This window comes from Rattus norvegicus, chromosome 10, assembly GCF_021556685.1.
Source record: "Rattus norvegicus strain SHRSP/BbbUtx chromosome 10, alternate assembly SHRSP_T2T, whole genome shotgun sequence".
NCBI lineage: Eukaryota > Metazoa > Chordata > Mammalia > Rodentia > Muridae > Rattus > Rattus norvegicus.
Genome location: NC_141543.1, coordinates 81,099,781 through 81,118,377, shown reverse-complemented (window position 1 = coordinate 81,118,377; position 18,597 = coordinate 81,099,781). Strand labels below are relative to the sequence as shown.

Below are 18,597 nucleotides of genomic sequence, written 5' to 3'. Positions count from 1 at the left end.
TCTTCCTTGTAAATGGGGATAATTATTGAGCTAATAAATGAAAAGGAATAACGTGGAAACTAGATGCATAGTAATGAGGGAAGGTGGGGGCGGGGACTGCTTACTCAGACTAAGCATGAATACCATGAATACCGGTGTTTCTAAGTCTGAATGACCTCAGGTTCTTGCTGTTGTCACTTTCTGAAAGATAGAATCATCTCAATTTGTCGGTGGTCCCCTTAAAAAGCACATCGGTTGTATATACTCTCCGGTGTTCTTTTCCCAGAATAGATTGCGAGTGACTTGACCCTTCAAATAACACTAAGGCTTGTTCTCTTGTTTTCATTCCAGATCAGTCGGTAGCCCGTCCTACAAACCAGTGTTTTCTTTCCAAAGTAAATAAGGAGATGTTGAAACTCTAGATCCACAAAAGACAGCACCCAGAGGCCTCAGTGCCCCCTAGAAGTAGTTTTGTAACAGATGGCAGGAAGGCTGGTGACAGAATGACCCCCTTTCTTTTCTGTTTTTAAAAACAAAGCTCACCCTTCCCTTTCTTTTTCAGCATTTAGCAAAGACAGAGACAAAGGTAAGAAGCTGGATGATGGTAGCAACAGCCCGACCGTCCCCCAGTCGGCCTTCTTGGGACCCACCTTATGGGACAAAACCCTTCCCTATGACGGAGATACTTTCCAGTTGGAATACATGGACCTGGAGGAGTTTCTGTCAGAAAATGGCATCCCCCCTAGTCCATCGCAGCACGACCACAGCCCTCACCCTCCTGGTTTGCAACCTGCTTCCTCCACTGCTCCTTCAGTCATGGATCTCAGCAGCCGGGCCACGGCACCCCTCCACCCTGGCATCCCGTCTCCGAACTGTATGCAGAACCCCATCAGACCAGGTAAACTCACACCCTTTAGATGTGAGGGGACGGGACGGAAGCGGTGTGTGGGGGGGATTGGCATGAGCAGGAGCTCTTAACACATGTTTCTCGAGAGGAGCCCTCTCTTCCTGTTCTGAATATCCTTCCTCCTTCAGTGAGCATGCGTAGCTCTCACCTGCAGAGTCGGACTCAGTGGACCCGCCTTTAAGAAGCTGGTGTTTTCGGGTCTGGGGTTGGAACCCTGACTGTTCATTTTAACCAACTCCTAGGAGAATTCTGAGTGGTCGATTCATAGGCTACAGGTTGTGATGTTCCAGCCTGGAGTTAATGAATGGGCTAATGGGTTAATGTAAAGTAAACATCCATCCTATCCCCTACCCCTTTCCCCTGGTCTCCTAACACTAAGGTAATAGGATCTTGCTGGACAATTTGGGTAGACCTCAGAAATTTACCCCATATCCATTCTTCTCTGGCCTAAAGGGGTAAATGTGAGGAGAGGTGCAGGACAGCTCTCTCTCTCTCTCTCTCTCTCTCTCTCTCTCTCTCTCTCTCTCTCTCTCATTTGTTTCATCTCCTTTGGTCATTGACTAAGACCAAGAATCTAAGTAAATGTAAGCTCTCCTATTGCCCGAGGCTAAACCTCTTTCTTCATAGCACTGTGTTCCTATGAGCCAATCTTGCCTTTCTATGGTTTTCAGTGTCGTCTGCTCATCACGCTTATTCCACCTTTATCAAGGCTTGTGCCCGTATAAAAAGCCACCCACAGTGGCTCATTTGTGATCCTGGTGCTAGGGAGGTGGATTCAAGAGGATCTCTGAGGTTAGTGGACAGCCAGCCCTGGGAAATCAGATACAAATGCACCCACACCCCACCTCCCATATTCAAGCAGACTCACACATATACACAAATAAATAATGAAGAATGTCTAAGAAGACGACACAGAAACATTACCAACAAAGAACTATGCTTTAAAATCCCCTTGCCAAATGGGCAGGGGGAGGCCCAGACTGAAGCAGTCCCGGATCCGTATTTTTAACACACCATGGCACAAAACAAGCAGAAAGAAAGATCATTCCGTGGACAGGTACCTGGAACAACTATTCAGACTGATACATTGACAGGAAGGTCACTGATCAGAAGGCCCTTAGCTACAGGGAAAGACAGAAAACAAGACAATGAGAGATTTGTGTTAGCAGTTTCTGCTGAACTCTATGTCCCCATGCAGAAATTTCCTGTCACACGCAGAACTGGATAGGAGCTGAGAGGAAGGAGGAAGAGAGCCCCTACCTTTATAGGTTAGCCGGGAGTTCAGGTTCGCCTTTCATAGATCTCTGGGCTTTCAATTCTATTTTACCCCATCTCCAAAATCCACTTTAGTCGATAACTCTAGGCCACAGGTGCTATTGAAATGTCGCTTTAACCTCCAGATATCCCCGGAAGCTACACTATCCTCTTGATGTGAATTAGATGACCCACTCTAAAGAATGCATAGTGTCAATGTCTTCAGTTTCTTCACTGTGTGAGGCAGCTAGCAAAATACACAGTCTCCACACAGCAGAGGTAATGGTGTGTCACGGGGGGTGGGGGGGGGATCGGAGTCCCAGAGAGAGGGCACTGGTTTGTCCCGCATCCTACTGTGTATCTGAGCGACCTTAGAAGTGGCATAACCTCTTGGAGCCCCACTTTCCCCTTTAATAGAAAGATACCGTTTGATTTGATGGGGTTCTTTTGGGAAAGACAATACACCAAGGTCAGGTGGCTAGCTTCGGGTGTTCTGTTTGTTTGAAAGGTTGCGGCTGTCGTGAACTTTTACCGTTATGACAGTCCTTGTCACCTGAAATACCTTCCTGAAGCCACTAGATTCAGTTACACAGACTCCCCTTGGAGAGAAACAACGGGAGATTTTGTCCAGGGAGCATCATCTAGGGTGTTCCTACTGAGAGTGAAGAATTGGGATCATAGGATTTGAGGCTCAGCCATGTGTCAGAGCTCCTTGGAGTCCACAGTGGTCCATGACTCAGGTGATGGGGATTCCCCAGTTCAAGTTGCTGTCCGTAGCAAGGAACTCCCAAGTGTCTGTGGGTAGCATTTTATTAAGTTACAGAAGAAACATACCGAAGGATCTGAAAACAATCCCTCCACTTAAATATCCTTTCAAATGTAGTAGATTAATATTTCAATACAGTTCTGTTCTTCGAATGGAAAAACCAAGTGATATTCCTAACGGGAAAAACAAATCAAAGCTTTTTTTTTTTCCCCAAATGCAATAGATTAAAAGAATTCGCATTCTGCCATTCATACAATGTTGCTCATAATAAAGATTATACTGAGAAATGGAATTTTAGGGGACATGGGCTTGCTGATTGTGTTATCTCAAACAGACCAGAAAAGGGTGAAAGTTCTTAACTATTCTGCATAGCTCACAGGGATGCCCAAAATAGAAATACTCAGTGAATCTTGAGGAAAATGAGTCTTCAGAACAGAAGAGCACAGATATAGCCAGGGGCATTCTGGGAACTGAGATTTCAGTCTAACTGAGGGATCTCAACCTTGGCCACTCTCCCTTGAGGGTAAATCTTGTGGTATATGGCTGTGTGGACTATAGGAAGTTAAGGGAAATCTCTACTCTCTTCTTTAGATGCCAAGGACACCCACTCTCCAGTTGTGGCAAACACGAATGTATTGAGCCACCTCACAATGTCACCTGGGAATAAAGTCACTCCTAGCTGAAAATTAATGTCCTGGATCTTCAACTTAGACAGCAAAATCTAGACTTAATTTAGGCTACTATCATACAAATGAGTGCTTTTTATATCCTATAATACTCTGTGGCAAATGTTTTGAGACAGTCAAGAGACATTGGGTTGCCAAGAAAAAAAAAAAAGGTCATATAGTAATAAGAGTGTTCTGCACTTTTAGGGGATAGAATGACGTTATCAGGGTAACCAGGAGATGATGCCACCCAGTTCGAATGCTTGCTCTCGACTGTTTGTCCAGTATGCAACTTTTGAGCTATGCTCAGTAGCATTGTGTCAATAGCGCTACCTGTCTGGGTGAAAGGTAGTGAGGGAAGCCAGACTGACAATTATGCAGGTTGAGGTCTACCTCAAGGGTATCTTAGGATGGCAAGGTGAGCATAGCTGTGCATCTTGGAAACCATTTATTGTGACTGCTCCCCTGACCCTTTCCCCATGTTACACATTCAGACCTGGTTCCTTCACGTAGGTGTGCGATCAAAGCACGACTCAGTATCTGAAGAAATAAAACTTCCTGAAGACCTGTGGTACAGACGCGTTGAAAGCCGTGGTGGGGAGAGTATTGGGTTTGAATCCAGGGGCTTCAGGGAGCCTGAGTGCTGTACCCTGGCTGTTCCCAGACCAGCCAGATGGGAAGAATCATTCTGTAGGCTTTGGCATTTGCATGTCAGATCGCATCAGAGGTAGCAGGGAGAACGTGCTCCTGGGGGTTGTAGGCTGGGTACTAGGAAAAATAAGAATCTGTTTGCCTTGAGACTTGAGTAACTGCTTTAAGGACAGCTGTCCCTTTAGGGAAAGTCATCCATTGCAGACAAAGGCAGAGATATTTTTAAACCCTGTGCTTGTAAAGATGGATTTGAGACCATTTCTTTGTGTGTGTGTGTGTGTGTGTGTGTGTGTGTGTGTGTGTGTGTGTGTGTGTGTGTTTAAATAGCTTAGGGTGCCTGCCACTTTAAGGCCCAGATTCAGCTGAGAATTGAGAAGGGTTTCTTTTCCCTTCTGAGTCCGGGGACTGAGCTGTGATGAAGGCTGTGTACACAGAAAAGTGAAAACCCTTCCACGTGCTCACAGATGGGAAGAGGAGGACATAGAGCAAATGGCGTTGAGAGATGGAGACAGGGACACTTTGCAGCCTGGACTTTGTACCCTCCTCCTGCTCCCTGTCCTTGGTGGTAGGGCTTTGACTTGGGAGGCAGTTTCAAGCTCTGGGATCTGTATAATTATGTGGGGGAACTCTGTGCAGTGGACTCAGGAGTATGGGAAGTCCTGCAGAGGAAAGTAGGTGAAGCTCGAGTTAAGGATCTGCCTGTCACATATTTTCCCACCCGGCACATGTCCACCTGCTGGCTGAGGTCCATGTGAGTCATGGTGCCCTGTATACCACCTCAAGAATCTTGGGAGCTTCTACTTCATTTGGATCAAGGGAATTCTGAAGGAGAGAAAGAGAGAAAGAGAGAAAGAGAGAGGGGGGGGGGAGAGAGAGAGAGAGAGAGAGAGAGAGAGAGAGAGAGCAAGCCCAGTTTATACTGAATGTGGTCTCTTAGATTTACTTATCTTGTCCACCATACCCTGGGAGGGAACAGACTGGACCTGTCTCAGGTCCTGGTTGCTGGCATATACAGAATAGCAGTCCCTTGCCTGTGACAAGAGATATTTGGGGAGGAAAATGAAAAGCAAGAAAGCTTGGTGGTAGGAATGCAGGTTTTGGGACAGGAGGCTGAGGTTTTCATTCTAGACTCACCCCTGGCTTGCCAGCTCATTTTGTGTCCACTTTATTTTTCCTTAAGATTATTTATTTACATTATATATGTGAGTACACTGTCTCTCGCTTCAGACACACCAGAAGAGGGCATCAGATCCCATTACAGATGGCTGTGAACCATCATGTGGTTACTGGGAATTGAACTCAGGACCTCTGGAAGAACAATCAGTGCTCTTAACCGCTGAGCCATCTCTCCAGCCTTGTGCCTGCTTCTTAAGCCCTCTAAGCCTCAGTTTACTTAGCAATAGAATGGAGACTATAAATAACATCCTCTCCGTGGAGGTTCATCGGGCTTAAACAGGATAAAGGATGGCAAAATACAGTGAAGTTTCCAGTACAGGAAAGCTCACTGTCCTTATGAGAGCAGTGACAGGGTAAAAAAAAAAAATGGCTGGGTTCCCTGTCCCCGTTCTCCATTTAGGGATTTGTTCATCTAGTCCTCTTCCCTCTGCAAAAATAGGACATGCTTCTTTTTTTTTTTTTTTAACCTCCCTCAGCTTACCCAGCAATCATTCTTGTAGCCAGTCTGACCTTTCTCTCCCTCCTGGGTTAGAACAAATCACTTTCCTGATGTTCACCTAGCAGTATTGCCCCTGGCTTAGCAACTCCTGTTCTGCCGGTGGGAAAGAACCCCGCATCCGCCCCCACCCCCCACGCCCCCCACCCCTACCTCTCATGGGAGCTGTGGACACCCTGGCTGCCTGCCTGCAGGACCGTGTGCTCCAGGCACATGGCCATACCCTGTGGAGCTTGCCCGACTCTGGGTAGTGTGCTAGCTTGTGCCCCCCCCCCGCCCCGTACCCTCTTGCACTCCTCCCCCACTCCTTCTCTACCCAGGAAAACTATAGCAAGTTCCAGCGATCCTGACCCTGTGTTGAAGATGCTGCGCTCCAGAGGGAGGACCATTGATAGGCTAGGGAAACCTGTTCTTGCTGGCGCATGCAAGCCAGCCCCTAAGCCTGGCCCTCTGGCCTGCCTCTCAAAGGCCCCCATCTCCTCTATCTTTCCTGTGCTGTGGCTGTGGGCAGGATTCCTGGAGACCGGCTGCTGCCAAGGGTCTTGGCAGAGCATTTTCAGTTCAGTGCTGTGCCTACCAGACTAGAAAGATAGCACTAGAAAGACAGAATTAGGTGGAGGGAAGGGAAAGATGGTGGGGGAGTCAGGAGACAGCCTGGATGACATCCTAATACAGAACCCCAGAGGGTGAGGAGAGAGCGATGATTTATTATGTGTCTCCGATACCTCTCTTCCAACTAGCACTAATCACTTCTACCCAGGAATCATTTTTTATGTCCTAGCGGTGAAAAACGAAGGGGAGAAGGAAGATAGAGAAAGGGGGAAAAAAAAAGAGGAAAAAAACCTCATTAACAGCAACCAAACGGTGGGAAGGGGCAGGTGGTACAGGGCGTGGTTCTGTAAGGTCGGGCACACTCATAGTTAACAATTTTCCATCTCTTGTGTTTGACATACATAATCCCTGTAAACACCTTCACCTAAGCCACGGACCCCCTGTTTTCTGCCATAAACTGAAATTTCTTAAGATACGTGATAGCGCACCACACCGGGACTCTCAGGATGTCCCGGGTTTGATCTGTGGATATCGACGACGTACCAGGTAGCAATGGTTTCTAGGCTCCCACAGAGCCAAGCGGGAATCCTGATCTGGCCACTACCAGGCTCCCACTTGAGCTCAGGTACGTCATTTAAGTGATGTGAGTGTCTGTGCTCCCATCTGGAATTCTGGAAAAATTGCAGGATCTTTTCCATAGAGCTAAGAAGGTCATAGGAGACAGCGTGTGGCAGTGCACTGAGCACAGAGCCTCCTACACAAGAAGTACCCCTAACAGCCAGAGCAGTATCCCCAATTGCCAGCGAGTGTCACTCCCTTAGAGGACTGAACCTGGGACTGAGGAGACTCTTGATGTTGTCCTCTTGACCAGAGACAGTTCAGGTCCAGGACTCTGGATTTCTCCTCAGCCTCTGTTTCCTCTTACCTGGCCCTCACTTAGCCTCTGGGGTTTATTCAGGTGGCCGTGGGGTGTTGCGACCTTTATTTGCTTCCCCTTACAGGATTAAAAACTGAAGCAAGCCAACAAAAGGCATCTTGAAGAAGTTCTTGCTTGGATTTGTCTCCCGAGAGCTATTTCCTAGTAAACCTTTCAATGCCACAGCCTGATTTTTTTTTTTTTACAGTAAGTTTTAATGAGTGCTCCTTGAACCCCGCAGAAAGGAAAGCCAGGAGGGCTTCTCGGGGTGTCGGGAAAGGAGAGTTTAGGCGAGCCTCCAGGAAACCGGCAAAACCATTTGTTAATATTTCAGAAGACGCTTCCCCCTCCCCGTTTTCTTTCACTGTGTACATTCCTGGACTTCCTGAACCTTCCTTTTGCAAGGAGAGCCCAGCAGACACTAGCGTTTCTCATAAGTCAGGTCTGCTGCTGCCTTTCTCTAGTGCTGAGGGATTAGACTGGAACACAGAAGGTTGTAAGATGCCCGGAGCAGGATGGACAGGCCCAGAAATAGCATCAGGCTTTGCTTTGTTTCCGTTGTGCTCCTGGGGGAGGATAGATGAGGGGAGGATTTGGTTGCTAGTCTCCAGAGGGTGGCCATTTCAGAGGGAAGTTCAAACTTGCAAGCACACAGAAAAGTGCCAGGACAAACTTGGCTCTCAGTGCCAAGTGGCGAGTTCATTGAGACCTGAGGTGTCTATTGAAAAGAGGAGGGTGGCATGGTAGTGAAGTAGGCAGAATAACATTTGAAACTATGGAAGGGACCGGTGCCAGTCCTAGCTCACAGACCTCACAGGAAGCAGCCATGGCTCAGGGCAAGGGTGCCCCAGGCCTGGCTTCCTGGAAGAGCTGGACCACGTGCCAGGGGCCCCAGAAGAAGTGAGAGAGCCAGGTTAGAGAGTGGGCCATAGAGCAGAGTGGTAGAGGCATGAAGTTCAGTGTGCTTGGGCAGCAAGGTACAGTCTGAGTGTGGTTGATGTACAGTGCCCGTCTGCTGGAGACCAGGAAGAATGGGGGCGTCCCGTGGTGGCTGATCACAGAGGCAGTTTCATGTATATCATGCACCAGAGTCTGAACTGTGTTCCGGAGGCAGTGGGGAACCACTTATGAACAGAAAAACAGCACGTGAACATTTCTATTTGGGTTCAAGGTTAGATGTGAAACATTTTTAGAAATGTGACAATAGTTTCCTCTGGCAAACTAGGATTTCCTTATTTTTCCTGATTTTGAAAATAAACACCCTTCCTCCAACATCAAACAGATTAAAAAAAAAACCACGATGTTCTAATTGATCTAGATGAAGTAATTTCAAACATGGGGCTTAAGTTTCACTGTAAAGCCCATAATTTTAGTGATTGGAGGAAGCACTCTCTGGCAAGGAAGTAGTTGGAGGGATTTGAATGGTTTGGAATTTAAATGTCCAAATGCAGAGCTGGCCTCGTAGGAGTAAAAAATAGCTTTTAATAAACTCGGCCCATTAGTGTTCATTGTTTTTAAATGCCTCTATTTTATATGGCTTACTAGGTTTGCAAATAAGTATATTGAACCAGTTTTTATGAATGTATTTGTGTGTGTGTGTATGTGTGTTTCTGTGTGTGTGTATTTGTGTGTGTGTATTTGTGTGTGTATGTGTGTATTTGTGTGTATGTTTGTGTGTATGTGTGTATGTTTGTGTGTGTTTGTGTGTATGTGTGTATTTGTGTGTATGTTTGTGTATGTGTTTGTGTGTATATTTGTGTGTTTGTTTGTATGTGTGTTTGTGTTTGTGCATGTTTGTGTGTATATACATGCAAGTGTTGTGTTTGTGTGTGTGTTTGTGTTTGTGTGTATGTATGTATTTGTGTGTATGTTTGTGTGTGTATTTGTGTGTTTGTATGTGTGTTTGTGTTTGTGTGTGTATTTGTGTGTATGTCTGTGTATGTGTTTGTGTGTTTGTACGTGTATTTGTGTATACATGCAAGTGTTGTGTTTATGTGTGTGTATTTGTGTGTGTTTGTGTGTTTGTGTGTATGTATGTATTTGTGTGTATGTTTGTGTATGTGTTTTTGTGTATATTTGTGTGTTTGTTTGTATGTGTGTTTGTGTTTGTGCGTGTTTGTATGTATATACATGCAAGTGTTGTGTTTGTGTGTGTGTTTGTGCGTATGTATGTATTTGTGTGTATGTTTGTGTGTATTTGTGTGTTTGTATGTGTGTGTGTTTGTGTGTGTATTTGTGTGTATGTTTGTGTGTGTGTTTGTGTGTTTGTGTGTGTATGTGTGTGTGTGTTTGTGTGTGTGTGTACATGCAAGTGTTGGAGGAGCAAATGCCTCAGTGGTACAAGCAGTTCTTGATCATAAGGCTTAACTGAAGTAGTAGTTTCCAGCTAAAAGTAGTTTCTGGCCAGGTTATTAATTTTATTTGAGAAAGGAAGGGATCATCGCTGCTTCATGCTTGCTCTCTGACCTTGTATTTGCAGTTCCCTTCTTCTCTGAAACCAGAATGAATGTTCCTCGTGCTTAAAGTATGCATATGTATGAGGGAGATGGGGCGGGTGTTGCTAGAGAAGGAGGCTTGGTGGGAGGTGAGAGGCAACAGGATGGGAGGTAGCTGCTGGAGGGGGCACACATGAAATGATTTCTGTAGGTTCCCCTAAGTGTGTGCACACTGAGGTGGTATTCCAGGAGACTGGAAGGTTTATGATAACCCAAACCGTTTCCTTAGGTAAAAATCAACAAATAAAAAAGCAGTTGTACAGTTCCACTTCCTGCTGCACACACTGGACAGTTCGAGGGATGTTGACAGAATCCAGTCTCTACCAGAGAAGGAACTGTTCAGCACACACTCCTCTTCCAGCGGCACCCCGTGGGCACAGACTCTGGGGCTGATTGTGTATATGAAAATCTCCAAGATGTTCCGTGTTTGTTCTCCGACTTTAACAGTTAGCATTATCGTCTGAAGTCACCGTCTCCCCAGTCTTCTGTTCTCTCCTGAAAAAGAAAAAAGACCAATCATACCAAGTTCCTGAAAGGTTTATTTTTAAAAGTTAATCTGGGATGTTTATTGTTATTATTGATGCAAGAATGCTTTGGGGTTTGCGGATCTTATAATGAGGTATGGCTGTGTCTAATGGAAACCCCTTGGCGTTCTACTCTTTCCCCACAGGCCCTAGATTCCTAAAAAACAATGAGTGCGTGCTACAGAGAGATGCTCGTGGGACCCGCAACACTAAATCATCTGTGACAGAATGTTCTTGCAAAGAGTGGAATTGCATAAATGAATCGACAGAAATGAGTGCTTTGGCAGAGCTCCTTGAGTGGGGAAGAGAGATGTTTGCTCTTCTAATTAGCTCTGGGTAGCAGCCTGCCTTGATGTCTTTGCTGAGGTCTCCTTACAGGTCCGTTAGAGCTGCCAAAAAGTGTGTGTGTGTGTGTGTGTGTGTGTGTGTGTGTGTGTGTGTGCGCACGCTCGCACTCATGCATGCATGCATATATGTGGTGTGCACATGGAAGTCAGGAGACAACCCCAGATGTCCTCCTCATGAATACAGTCCACCTCCTCTGAGACGCAGTCTCTTGTTGGCCTGGAACTCGTCGGTTTTGCTAGACTGGCTGGTCAGGGGTTCCCCAACCCTCCGTCTTTGCCAATGCTTGGATTACAATTACACAGCACTGCTTTTTATGTGAGTTCTGGGGATCCATCCCGGATTGTCATGTCTGTGAGAGAAACACTTTGCCAGCCCTCCTGGGCCCAAAACCTGCCATTCTCAGTGGAAGGGTTAAGCATGCTATCCGGTCGTGCACGCCGGATGCCTCTTGAGTTGAACTGAGTAGCACGGAAGACTGAAAGGTTGCCAGTGAGGGAAAGGTTGCCACAGGGCTCTGATCAATAAGAAGCTGTGCTGTAAACCAGCTGAGCAAGGTCATCCAGGTGCATCGCAGTCAGTTTACCTGGGCTGGAGATCACCATACTCTAGGGTACTATAGAGCTCTGTTAAGGATGTGGGCAAAGAAAGCCCGAGGCCTGCCACTGAAGACTCAATTCACCTTATTCATTATGACAAGGGCTTAAGGTCACGCCTTGGTTTTGCTCAAGAGAACTATGAACCAGAGGAGGAAGTGGTCTCTCAGTCAATACAGTAGTATTGCTCTACCGCCATTAAAGCTTTTTTAAAAATTACATTTACTTATTTAATTGTGTGCGCGTGCGTGCGTGCGTGTGTGTGTGTGTGTGTGTGTGTGTGTGTGTGTGTGTGTGCCAGTGAGCACTTACTGCGTGCCACAGTTTGTGTGTGGCAGTCAGAGGACAGCTTTCCCTTCCACGTATGCCCTAGGAGCGAACGCATGTCGTCAGACTTGGCAAGTGCCTTTCCACAGTGAGCTATCCTGCTGTCGCCATACTGCTTCTTTTTTTTTTTTTTTTTTTTTTTTTTTTTGGTTCTTTTTTTCCGGAGCTGGGGACCGAACCCAGGGCCTTGCGCTTCCTAGGTAAGCGCTCTACCACTGAGCTAAATCCCCAGCCCCGCCATACTGCTTTTAAAAGGCTAAAGAGCCCTGGAAAGATCACAGGGGAAAAGGTAGAAAAGTAAGAAAGAAGAGGCTTGGGGGGAGAAACAGCGCCTGGGGAGAGCTTCTGCAGATGCTGGCCCCATAGTGCGGCCTTTGTTTGAACTGCATAGGTTTCCTTTCATTACAATTGAGATCTTCATACTAACCGGCATTTTCAGGGAAGCTGAGTGTCCCATTTCTTCACAGAATCCACAGTGTGTTTAAATGGCCAGCAACATGCATGGAGATGAGCAGTTCTTAAAAAGTTTTGATCAATATAAAAATACATTTTGTTATTAGCTTGTGGATGAAACTCACCTAAATAGAGAAAGCTAGCATCCAGCTCTATTGGATTCCTTCGATGTTTTAGGTGTACTGTAGCCAATGTAGGCATAGAGAAGTGTTTGAGCCTGCTTGCGTCTGTGTCTTTTTTGACTTTCCGTTTGTCTGGTTGTAGCAACACATTGACTTAGATTTTATGATCATTTGATCTCCAGTCAAGGATACTGAAAAGTTTTTACATTCTTTGTTTGCCTGTGTGTGTAGTATGTGCATGTGTACACGTTTGTAGGTGTGCACATACACATGTATGTGTGTGCATCTTCTTCTATTGCTCTCCACATTACTATTTGAGGCCGTGTCACTCGCTGACTGGAGCTCACCGATTCTGCCAGAGTAACTGACGACTGAGTCCCAGGGTCTTCCCGCCTCTGTCATCCTGGGCCCTGCTGGGGTTCCATGAGTTCATTACGCGCCTAGCTTCCCCTGTGGGTACTGAGATTACTAAATTGGTTCCTTATGCTTGCATAGCAAAGGGCTTACCAAACACTGAGCCTTCTCTGTTGTCATTTTATAAAGAAAGATACTGTGAAAACATAATTTGGGGGCCACGTTCGACTTAGCAGTCTTTAAGGACTTTAACCAAGAACAACTACACTAATGTTCTTAACCTCAAGTATGTATCAGCCGGGTCAAAGCTCCTGGGACACAGCAGTTTCTGTGATTGCACTCACGCCCCCTTCACGCCATTGCCCGTTAGGATCTCCTGCCGCCCCTCCAATGCCATCTTCATGCTTCTGTCCCCAAATGCCATGTAAGTACATAGAAAACCAAATAGGTGACTCGTCATCAGAGAGGATGCCATAGACAATTCCCAAAGACACTAATGAGAGCTCACCCATCAGGGCAACTTCTCCGTCTTTCCCCTTTTATGGAGAAGTGGTTGTTAGGCGTCTACCCTTGGCGCCACTGTTTCCCAACAGTGTAAGGCTGCTGCCCTTTATTTCCCACACTGTAAAGGAGTGGAAAGAGACGCTTCCAGAACTCCTGATTTGTGCTGTACAATGACTGTTTGTCTCCTTCCTCCTCCCATCATCACCTATGGGCTCTGATGGGAGAGCACGGCTGTGCAAGAGAGATGTTGGCTGGATACCCTTCCACACCGGTTGGGCCGATATACCAAAGAAAGGCTTACGAAGAGGCTGCAGCTGACCGTGACCGTGCGTGCGTTTGCACCTGTGGAAAGATGCACACGCTAGCAGTTCCATGGCGGCCCCTTCTGCTTTTGGCCTTTCACAGGCACCACCAGCTTCCCTGAGTAGCTCCTCTGATCAGCACACATTGCAGCTGGAACTTTCCCCTGTGTCCTCCACGCTGCCATCCAACACTGCTGCAGCGTGTAGACAGGAGACAGCAGAGCTGCACATCTCTTCCCCCCTGAGCCTTTCAACATGACAGAAGGTATGCGGTGCTCTCTTCTGCCTTCTTTTGAGGGGCACCTCTGAGTCATAAAGGAGAGGGATGACTGCTCTCTTGGTGGGGGCTGTGACACTCTTAGTGGGACTGACAATTAGGACGTGGGCTGCCAATGCCAGCATCTTCACTGACCCTGTGCTCCCTCTTTAAATACTGTTGGGGACCACCCAGAGAGACAGAAATAGGACTAGGAGAGCTCACTCAGGAAAATCACCATCCTTTTCTTGACTAGAGTGAAAACATGGAGAGGTTGATTTAAAAAGATGATTAAGAAATGTGATTAGCTAAGTCTTTGCTTTCCTACTGCAGTAGAAGTTGAGGGTCTTGTCATATTTTGTGGTACTCTGGCATGTGCTGCACGTGTGGATAAGGAAGGCGAGGTAAGGCTAACGGCAAGTTACACGGCATCAAACCTAACACCATGTTCCCCTCTTAACGATGACGTTCCATCACAGCTAAAGCGCCCTCAGCCTGTCTCTTACCCCCCCCCCCCCAGGTATCTCTGGACTCTCCTTTTATAAAAGATTAGGTACAGCCCTCCTAAATTTAAACCAGCTAAATGCAGCATGGAATTATTGCCATATGCATAAGGGCTTCTCCTCTTCCTCCTCCTCCTCTTCTTCTTCTTCCTCCTCCTTCTTCTTCCCCCTCCTCCTCCTCTTCCTCCCCTCCTCCTCCTTCTTCTTCCCCCTCCTCCTCCTCTTCCTCCCCTCCTCCTTCTTCTTCCCCCTCCTCCTCCTCTTCCTCCCCTCCTCCTCCTTCTTCTCCCCCTCCTCCTCCTCTTCCTCCCCTCTTCCTTCTTCTTCCCCCCTCCTCCTCTTCCTCCCCTCCTCCTCCTTCTTCTTCCCCCCCTCCTCCTCCTCTTCCTCCTCCTCCTTCTTCTTCCCCCTCCTCCTCCTCTTCCTCCCCTCCTCCTTCTTCTTCCCCCTCCTCCTCCTCTTCCCCCCTCCTCCTCTTCCTCTCCCTGTCTCTGTCTGTCTCTGTCTCTGTCTCTGTCTCTCTCTCTGTGTGTGTGTGTGTGTGTGTGTAGAGGTGCATGTGGAGGTCAGATGTTGAGCAAGGTGTCTTCCTCAACCACTCTTCACTTTTTAAACCATTCTTCTCTCATATATTACATTCCAACCTCCCCTCTCATCCCTCCTCCTCATCCCTACTCCACCTCCTCTCAGACAAGAGCAGTACTCCTGGGGACATCAACCAAACACAGCATAACAAGCTATAATAAGCTATACTAAGACTAGGCATACACTGTCACATCAAGGCTGGACGAGGCAACTCTGTAGAGGGAATAGAGTCCCACAATAGGCAAAAGAGTCAGGAACAGCCCTCTGCTTGCAGTTAGGAGCTCCATGAGATCATCAAGCTACTCAGCCATAACCTATGCCAGACCCATACAGGTTCCTTGATTTCTCTTGTTCCTGTGAGTCCCAGACAGTCGATTCTGTCTTCTGGCCTACCCCTGACCCCTCTGGTTCTTCCAGTCCTCAGCAGGACTCCTGAGCTCTGCCTAATGTTTGGCTCAGGAGTTCTGCATCTGCCCCATCAGCTGCTGGTTGACCTCTCTCTGGTCTCTCTGATGATGTTTGCTAGGCCCCACTTTACCGAGGCAAGGGCTCTTCTGAACCTGGAGCACCCCAATTTGGCTACTTTCGCTAATCAAATTGCCCGGTGGGTCCCATTTCTGCTTCTGGAACCCAAGATGACAAGGGGGGCTGATGTGCTTTTTCTTAATGGGGTCACTAGTGATCTGAGCTCGGGTCCTCACGCTTGAAGAGCCAGTGTTTCATCTACCAAGCCATGTAGCTCTGTAGCTCTCGATGGTACGGTTAAGCCTGGGGGTGGGGGAGGGTGGGGCGGGAGGGGTGCTAAGGAATTCATGTAAAAGGTTGTTGCAGTGGTTCTCAACCTTCCTAATTCTGTAACCCTCTAACACAAGTTCCTCACGCTGTAGTGACCTCCAACTGTAAAGTTATCTTCATTGCTACTTCATAACTAAATAGTTGCTATTGCTATTACAATGTAAACACCTGCATTTTCCATGATCTTCTGCAGTGTGTGTGTGTGTGTGTGTGTGTGTGTGTGTGTGTCAGGAACCATAGGTTGAGAACCACTCAACCATAGGTTGTAGAGAATTCACTCTTACTAAGCATAATAGTGGTTCTTGGAGTTTAGTCTGTTCCTAGGAGGTTAGAATGGTGGGACTACATTGCCAAAGTCTGTTTTCTTTTATTCTCCATCAGTCCTTCCATCTCGACGACGACAGGCAGCTTAAAAATAAATTGGGCATATCTTAGTGGCCAGAAACCATGGCAATCAGGATGAAAGCATTATCAGAGCAGAAATAGCAAGCTTTGATAGAGCCATCCGGAGAAACACGGTCCGGGAGCATCCACACACTTGTCAGAACCCTTATGTCCCCAAATTAGATTGGGTTTGATCAGAGCGCTTGTTGGAAGCCATGAAACATTGATCCCATTCTAAGCCCTGGTTTCTCATCTAGAAATGGTGGCCTGCTTCACAAGATTGCCATGAGGGTTAAGTTACGTTAAACGTGATATCCGTGAAACAGCTTGGGGCTGTGCCTACTTGGGAGTGACAACTGTCATTTTAAGTCAGAGTCATAGTCTGTTGGTTGAATAGCTTTCTAAAGTGCACTTGTAGTTGCTTGGAGTATCAGATGCAGGCTGCTAAGGCTGAGTCTTCACAAGTTCCCCTGTTGCTTGCTTGGGGACAATGAAGAGATGACATATGTAGTTCTCTGGTGCGACTAGTTTACAAGTATCCTCTCATGCTAGCCACTTGTCTTAGTTGGAGTTTTATTGCTGTGAGGAGACAACATGGCCGAGGAGACAACATGACCATGGCAACTCTAATAAAGGACAACATTTCATTGGGGCTGGCTTACAGTTTTAGAGGCTTAGTGCACTATCATCATGGCAGGAAGCATGGCAGTGTCCAGGCAGACATGATGTGGGAGAAGGAGATGAGAGTTCTATATCTTGATCCAAAGGCAGCAGAAGGAGACTGTGTGGACGTATGTAGCTTGAGCATATAGAACCCTCAGAACCCACCTCCACAGTGACACACTTCCTCCAGCGAGGCCACACCCACTTCCACAAGGCCACACCTCCTGATCATGCCACTCCCCATGGGCCAAGCATTCCAATACATAAATCTACGGGGCCCACACCTGTTCAAACAGAGCACTGCCGCATCTCTGGGTTTTACTTCCTTGCCTATAAAAATGAGAACAATGCCTGTCTTCCTCACGAATGTGTCACAGATGTCAGATAGCCAATTAAAGAGTGGACCAAACAAAACCCAATGCGAAGTTCAAATTGGGATGGCTTTATTATTTCCACTAGATTTGAAACGGCAACAGGGGAAACATGTGGCAAAACCACTTCAAAGGTAGCCTTAGCCATGAAGAATGAAGAACTTGGAGTCGGCCCATCTAGACTTGGCAGCCACCGTGGCAGGATGAAGTTATGCGTTTTTGGACAGATGACCACTATTCTCAAGCTATTCCCCGCTGTTCTTGTCTGTGAAATGCAGGTACTTTGTGTAGCTATGTGACTCTGTGGGCTGAGACTCCTGTGAGCTGTAACACTATTTTTTTTCAAACTTGGGGCCAAAAGAACAATTTTTTTTTAAAGCCTCCTGGAGTCATGGTACCAAGGAGGTGGATTGAGAAGCTGACAGCCTGCCATTCATAAGAGATTATGGTGTTTAAAAACCAAAGCTTAGATGCCCGACATTTGACACCATTTGAGGTAGGCAAACAATTAGAGTGGGTTAAAAACAGCCTTGATTCTGGATGAGAACCACTGGTTCCTGCAACATTCCTGAGCCACTCCGAACCTCAGTTATCTGTCTGGAATCGTTGCTCCAAGGGTTGGCTGTGTGAGCCGTGGTTCGTCAGCCAGACAGCATACAAGGTAGGGGGAGCACCCCAAAGCCCACAGCTACCTCTTCTGTTGGCAGTTTTTTTCCCATCTGCACTCCAGCTCTTGCTATGCTGGGTGCAGGCTTCTAGGACTGTTGATGGTGTAAGCTTTGGCTCCTAGTCTAGAATGTCATCCTAAAGATTATGAGGCTCAGCCTTGATCCGTGGAAAGAGTTCTGTGATTAATTAGCAATGCCTGCCATGCTTAGGTGTGGCAGTACCCGTGTCACATATGTGCTGTCCCTCCAAGGCAGGTTGGGAAGCTCCTTTAGGATGCTTACCCTCCACTGGGCAGCAGATCAAGGACCTGGGCCAGGGTTGTTTCCGGTGTCCTGGAAAAAAATGTTTTTCCAAGCCTCCGGCAGGTTCTGTTTTAGTCTCTTGGGGAGGCTCCTTCTAGTTAAGTGAGCAGACAGAATGGGAAGAAAGGAAGTCTGTTGGTTCTGCTCCACAATCACAAGACAGGAGCTGCAAGATCAAGAAAGCTGGAAATTCTACCATGTAATTCCACGGAAACTCCAACAAGGACCAGGCAAGGTGCCCCCTGGCCCAGCAAAGGCAACCACAGACCACAGACCTTGCCTGGCTGTGGCCAGAGGTCATGGCTACAAATCCCCTGGACACTAGTTCTTGGTAGACATCCAGTTATACACTCCATAGCCAACGGCCCCGGAGAATTTGCCAATCTGTTTAAAACCGAAGCTGCCCCTCGGTTATCCCTGCTGAGGGACTGAGCCTCTGGGGTCTGTTTCTCTGCAGCTTTGGAATGTGATGCATGCTTTTGTACTGGTGATCTGCTTTCCTGGTGATGTTTGAACATTTCAGATTTTATTTTATTTTATTTTTAAGAACAGTGGAGGGGGTGAGGAGTGCTTTTTCGCAGTTCTCAAAGTGTTTTTCATAGCCAGCCGCTGCCTCCGAGCCATCTTACTTCAAGCCTATGAATGGGTACCAATGGGATATTTGCACCCTCGCACCCATTGTGCT

General features: G+C 47.1%; 1 protein-coding gene across 6 annotated transcripts in view; it reads left to right on the top strand.

Moving 5' to 3' along the window:
• Hlf (HLF transcription factor, PAR bZIP family member) overlaps nt 1-18,597 on the top strand; it is a 57,733-nt gene that overhangs the window by 2,194 nt on the left and 36,942 nt on the right. For all 6 annotated transcript variants that reach the window (XM_087574471.1, XM_087574473.1, XM_087574472.1 and 3 more), the window contains 1 exon segment: nt 542-877. In XM_087574471.1, the coding sequence (XP_087430597.1) occupies nt 542-877 (336 nt within the window).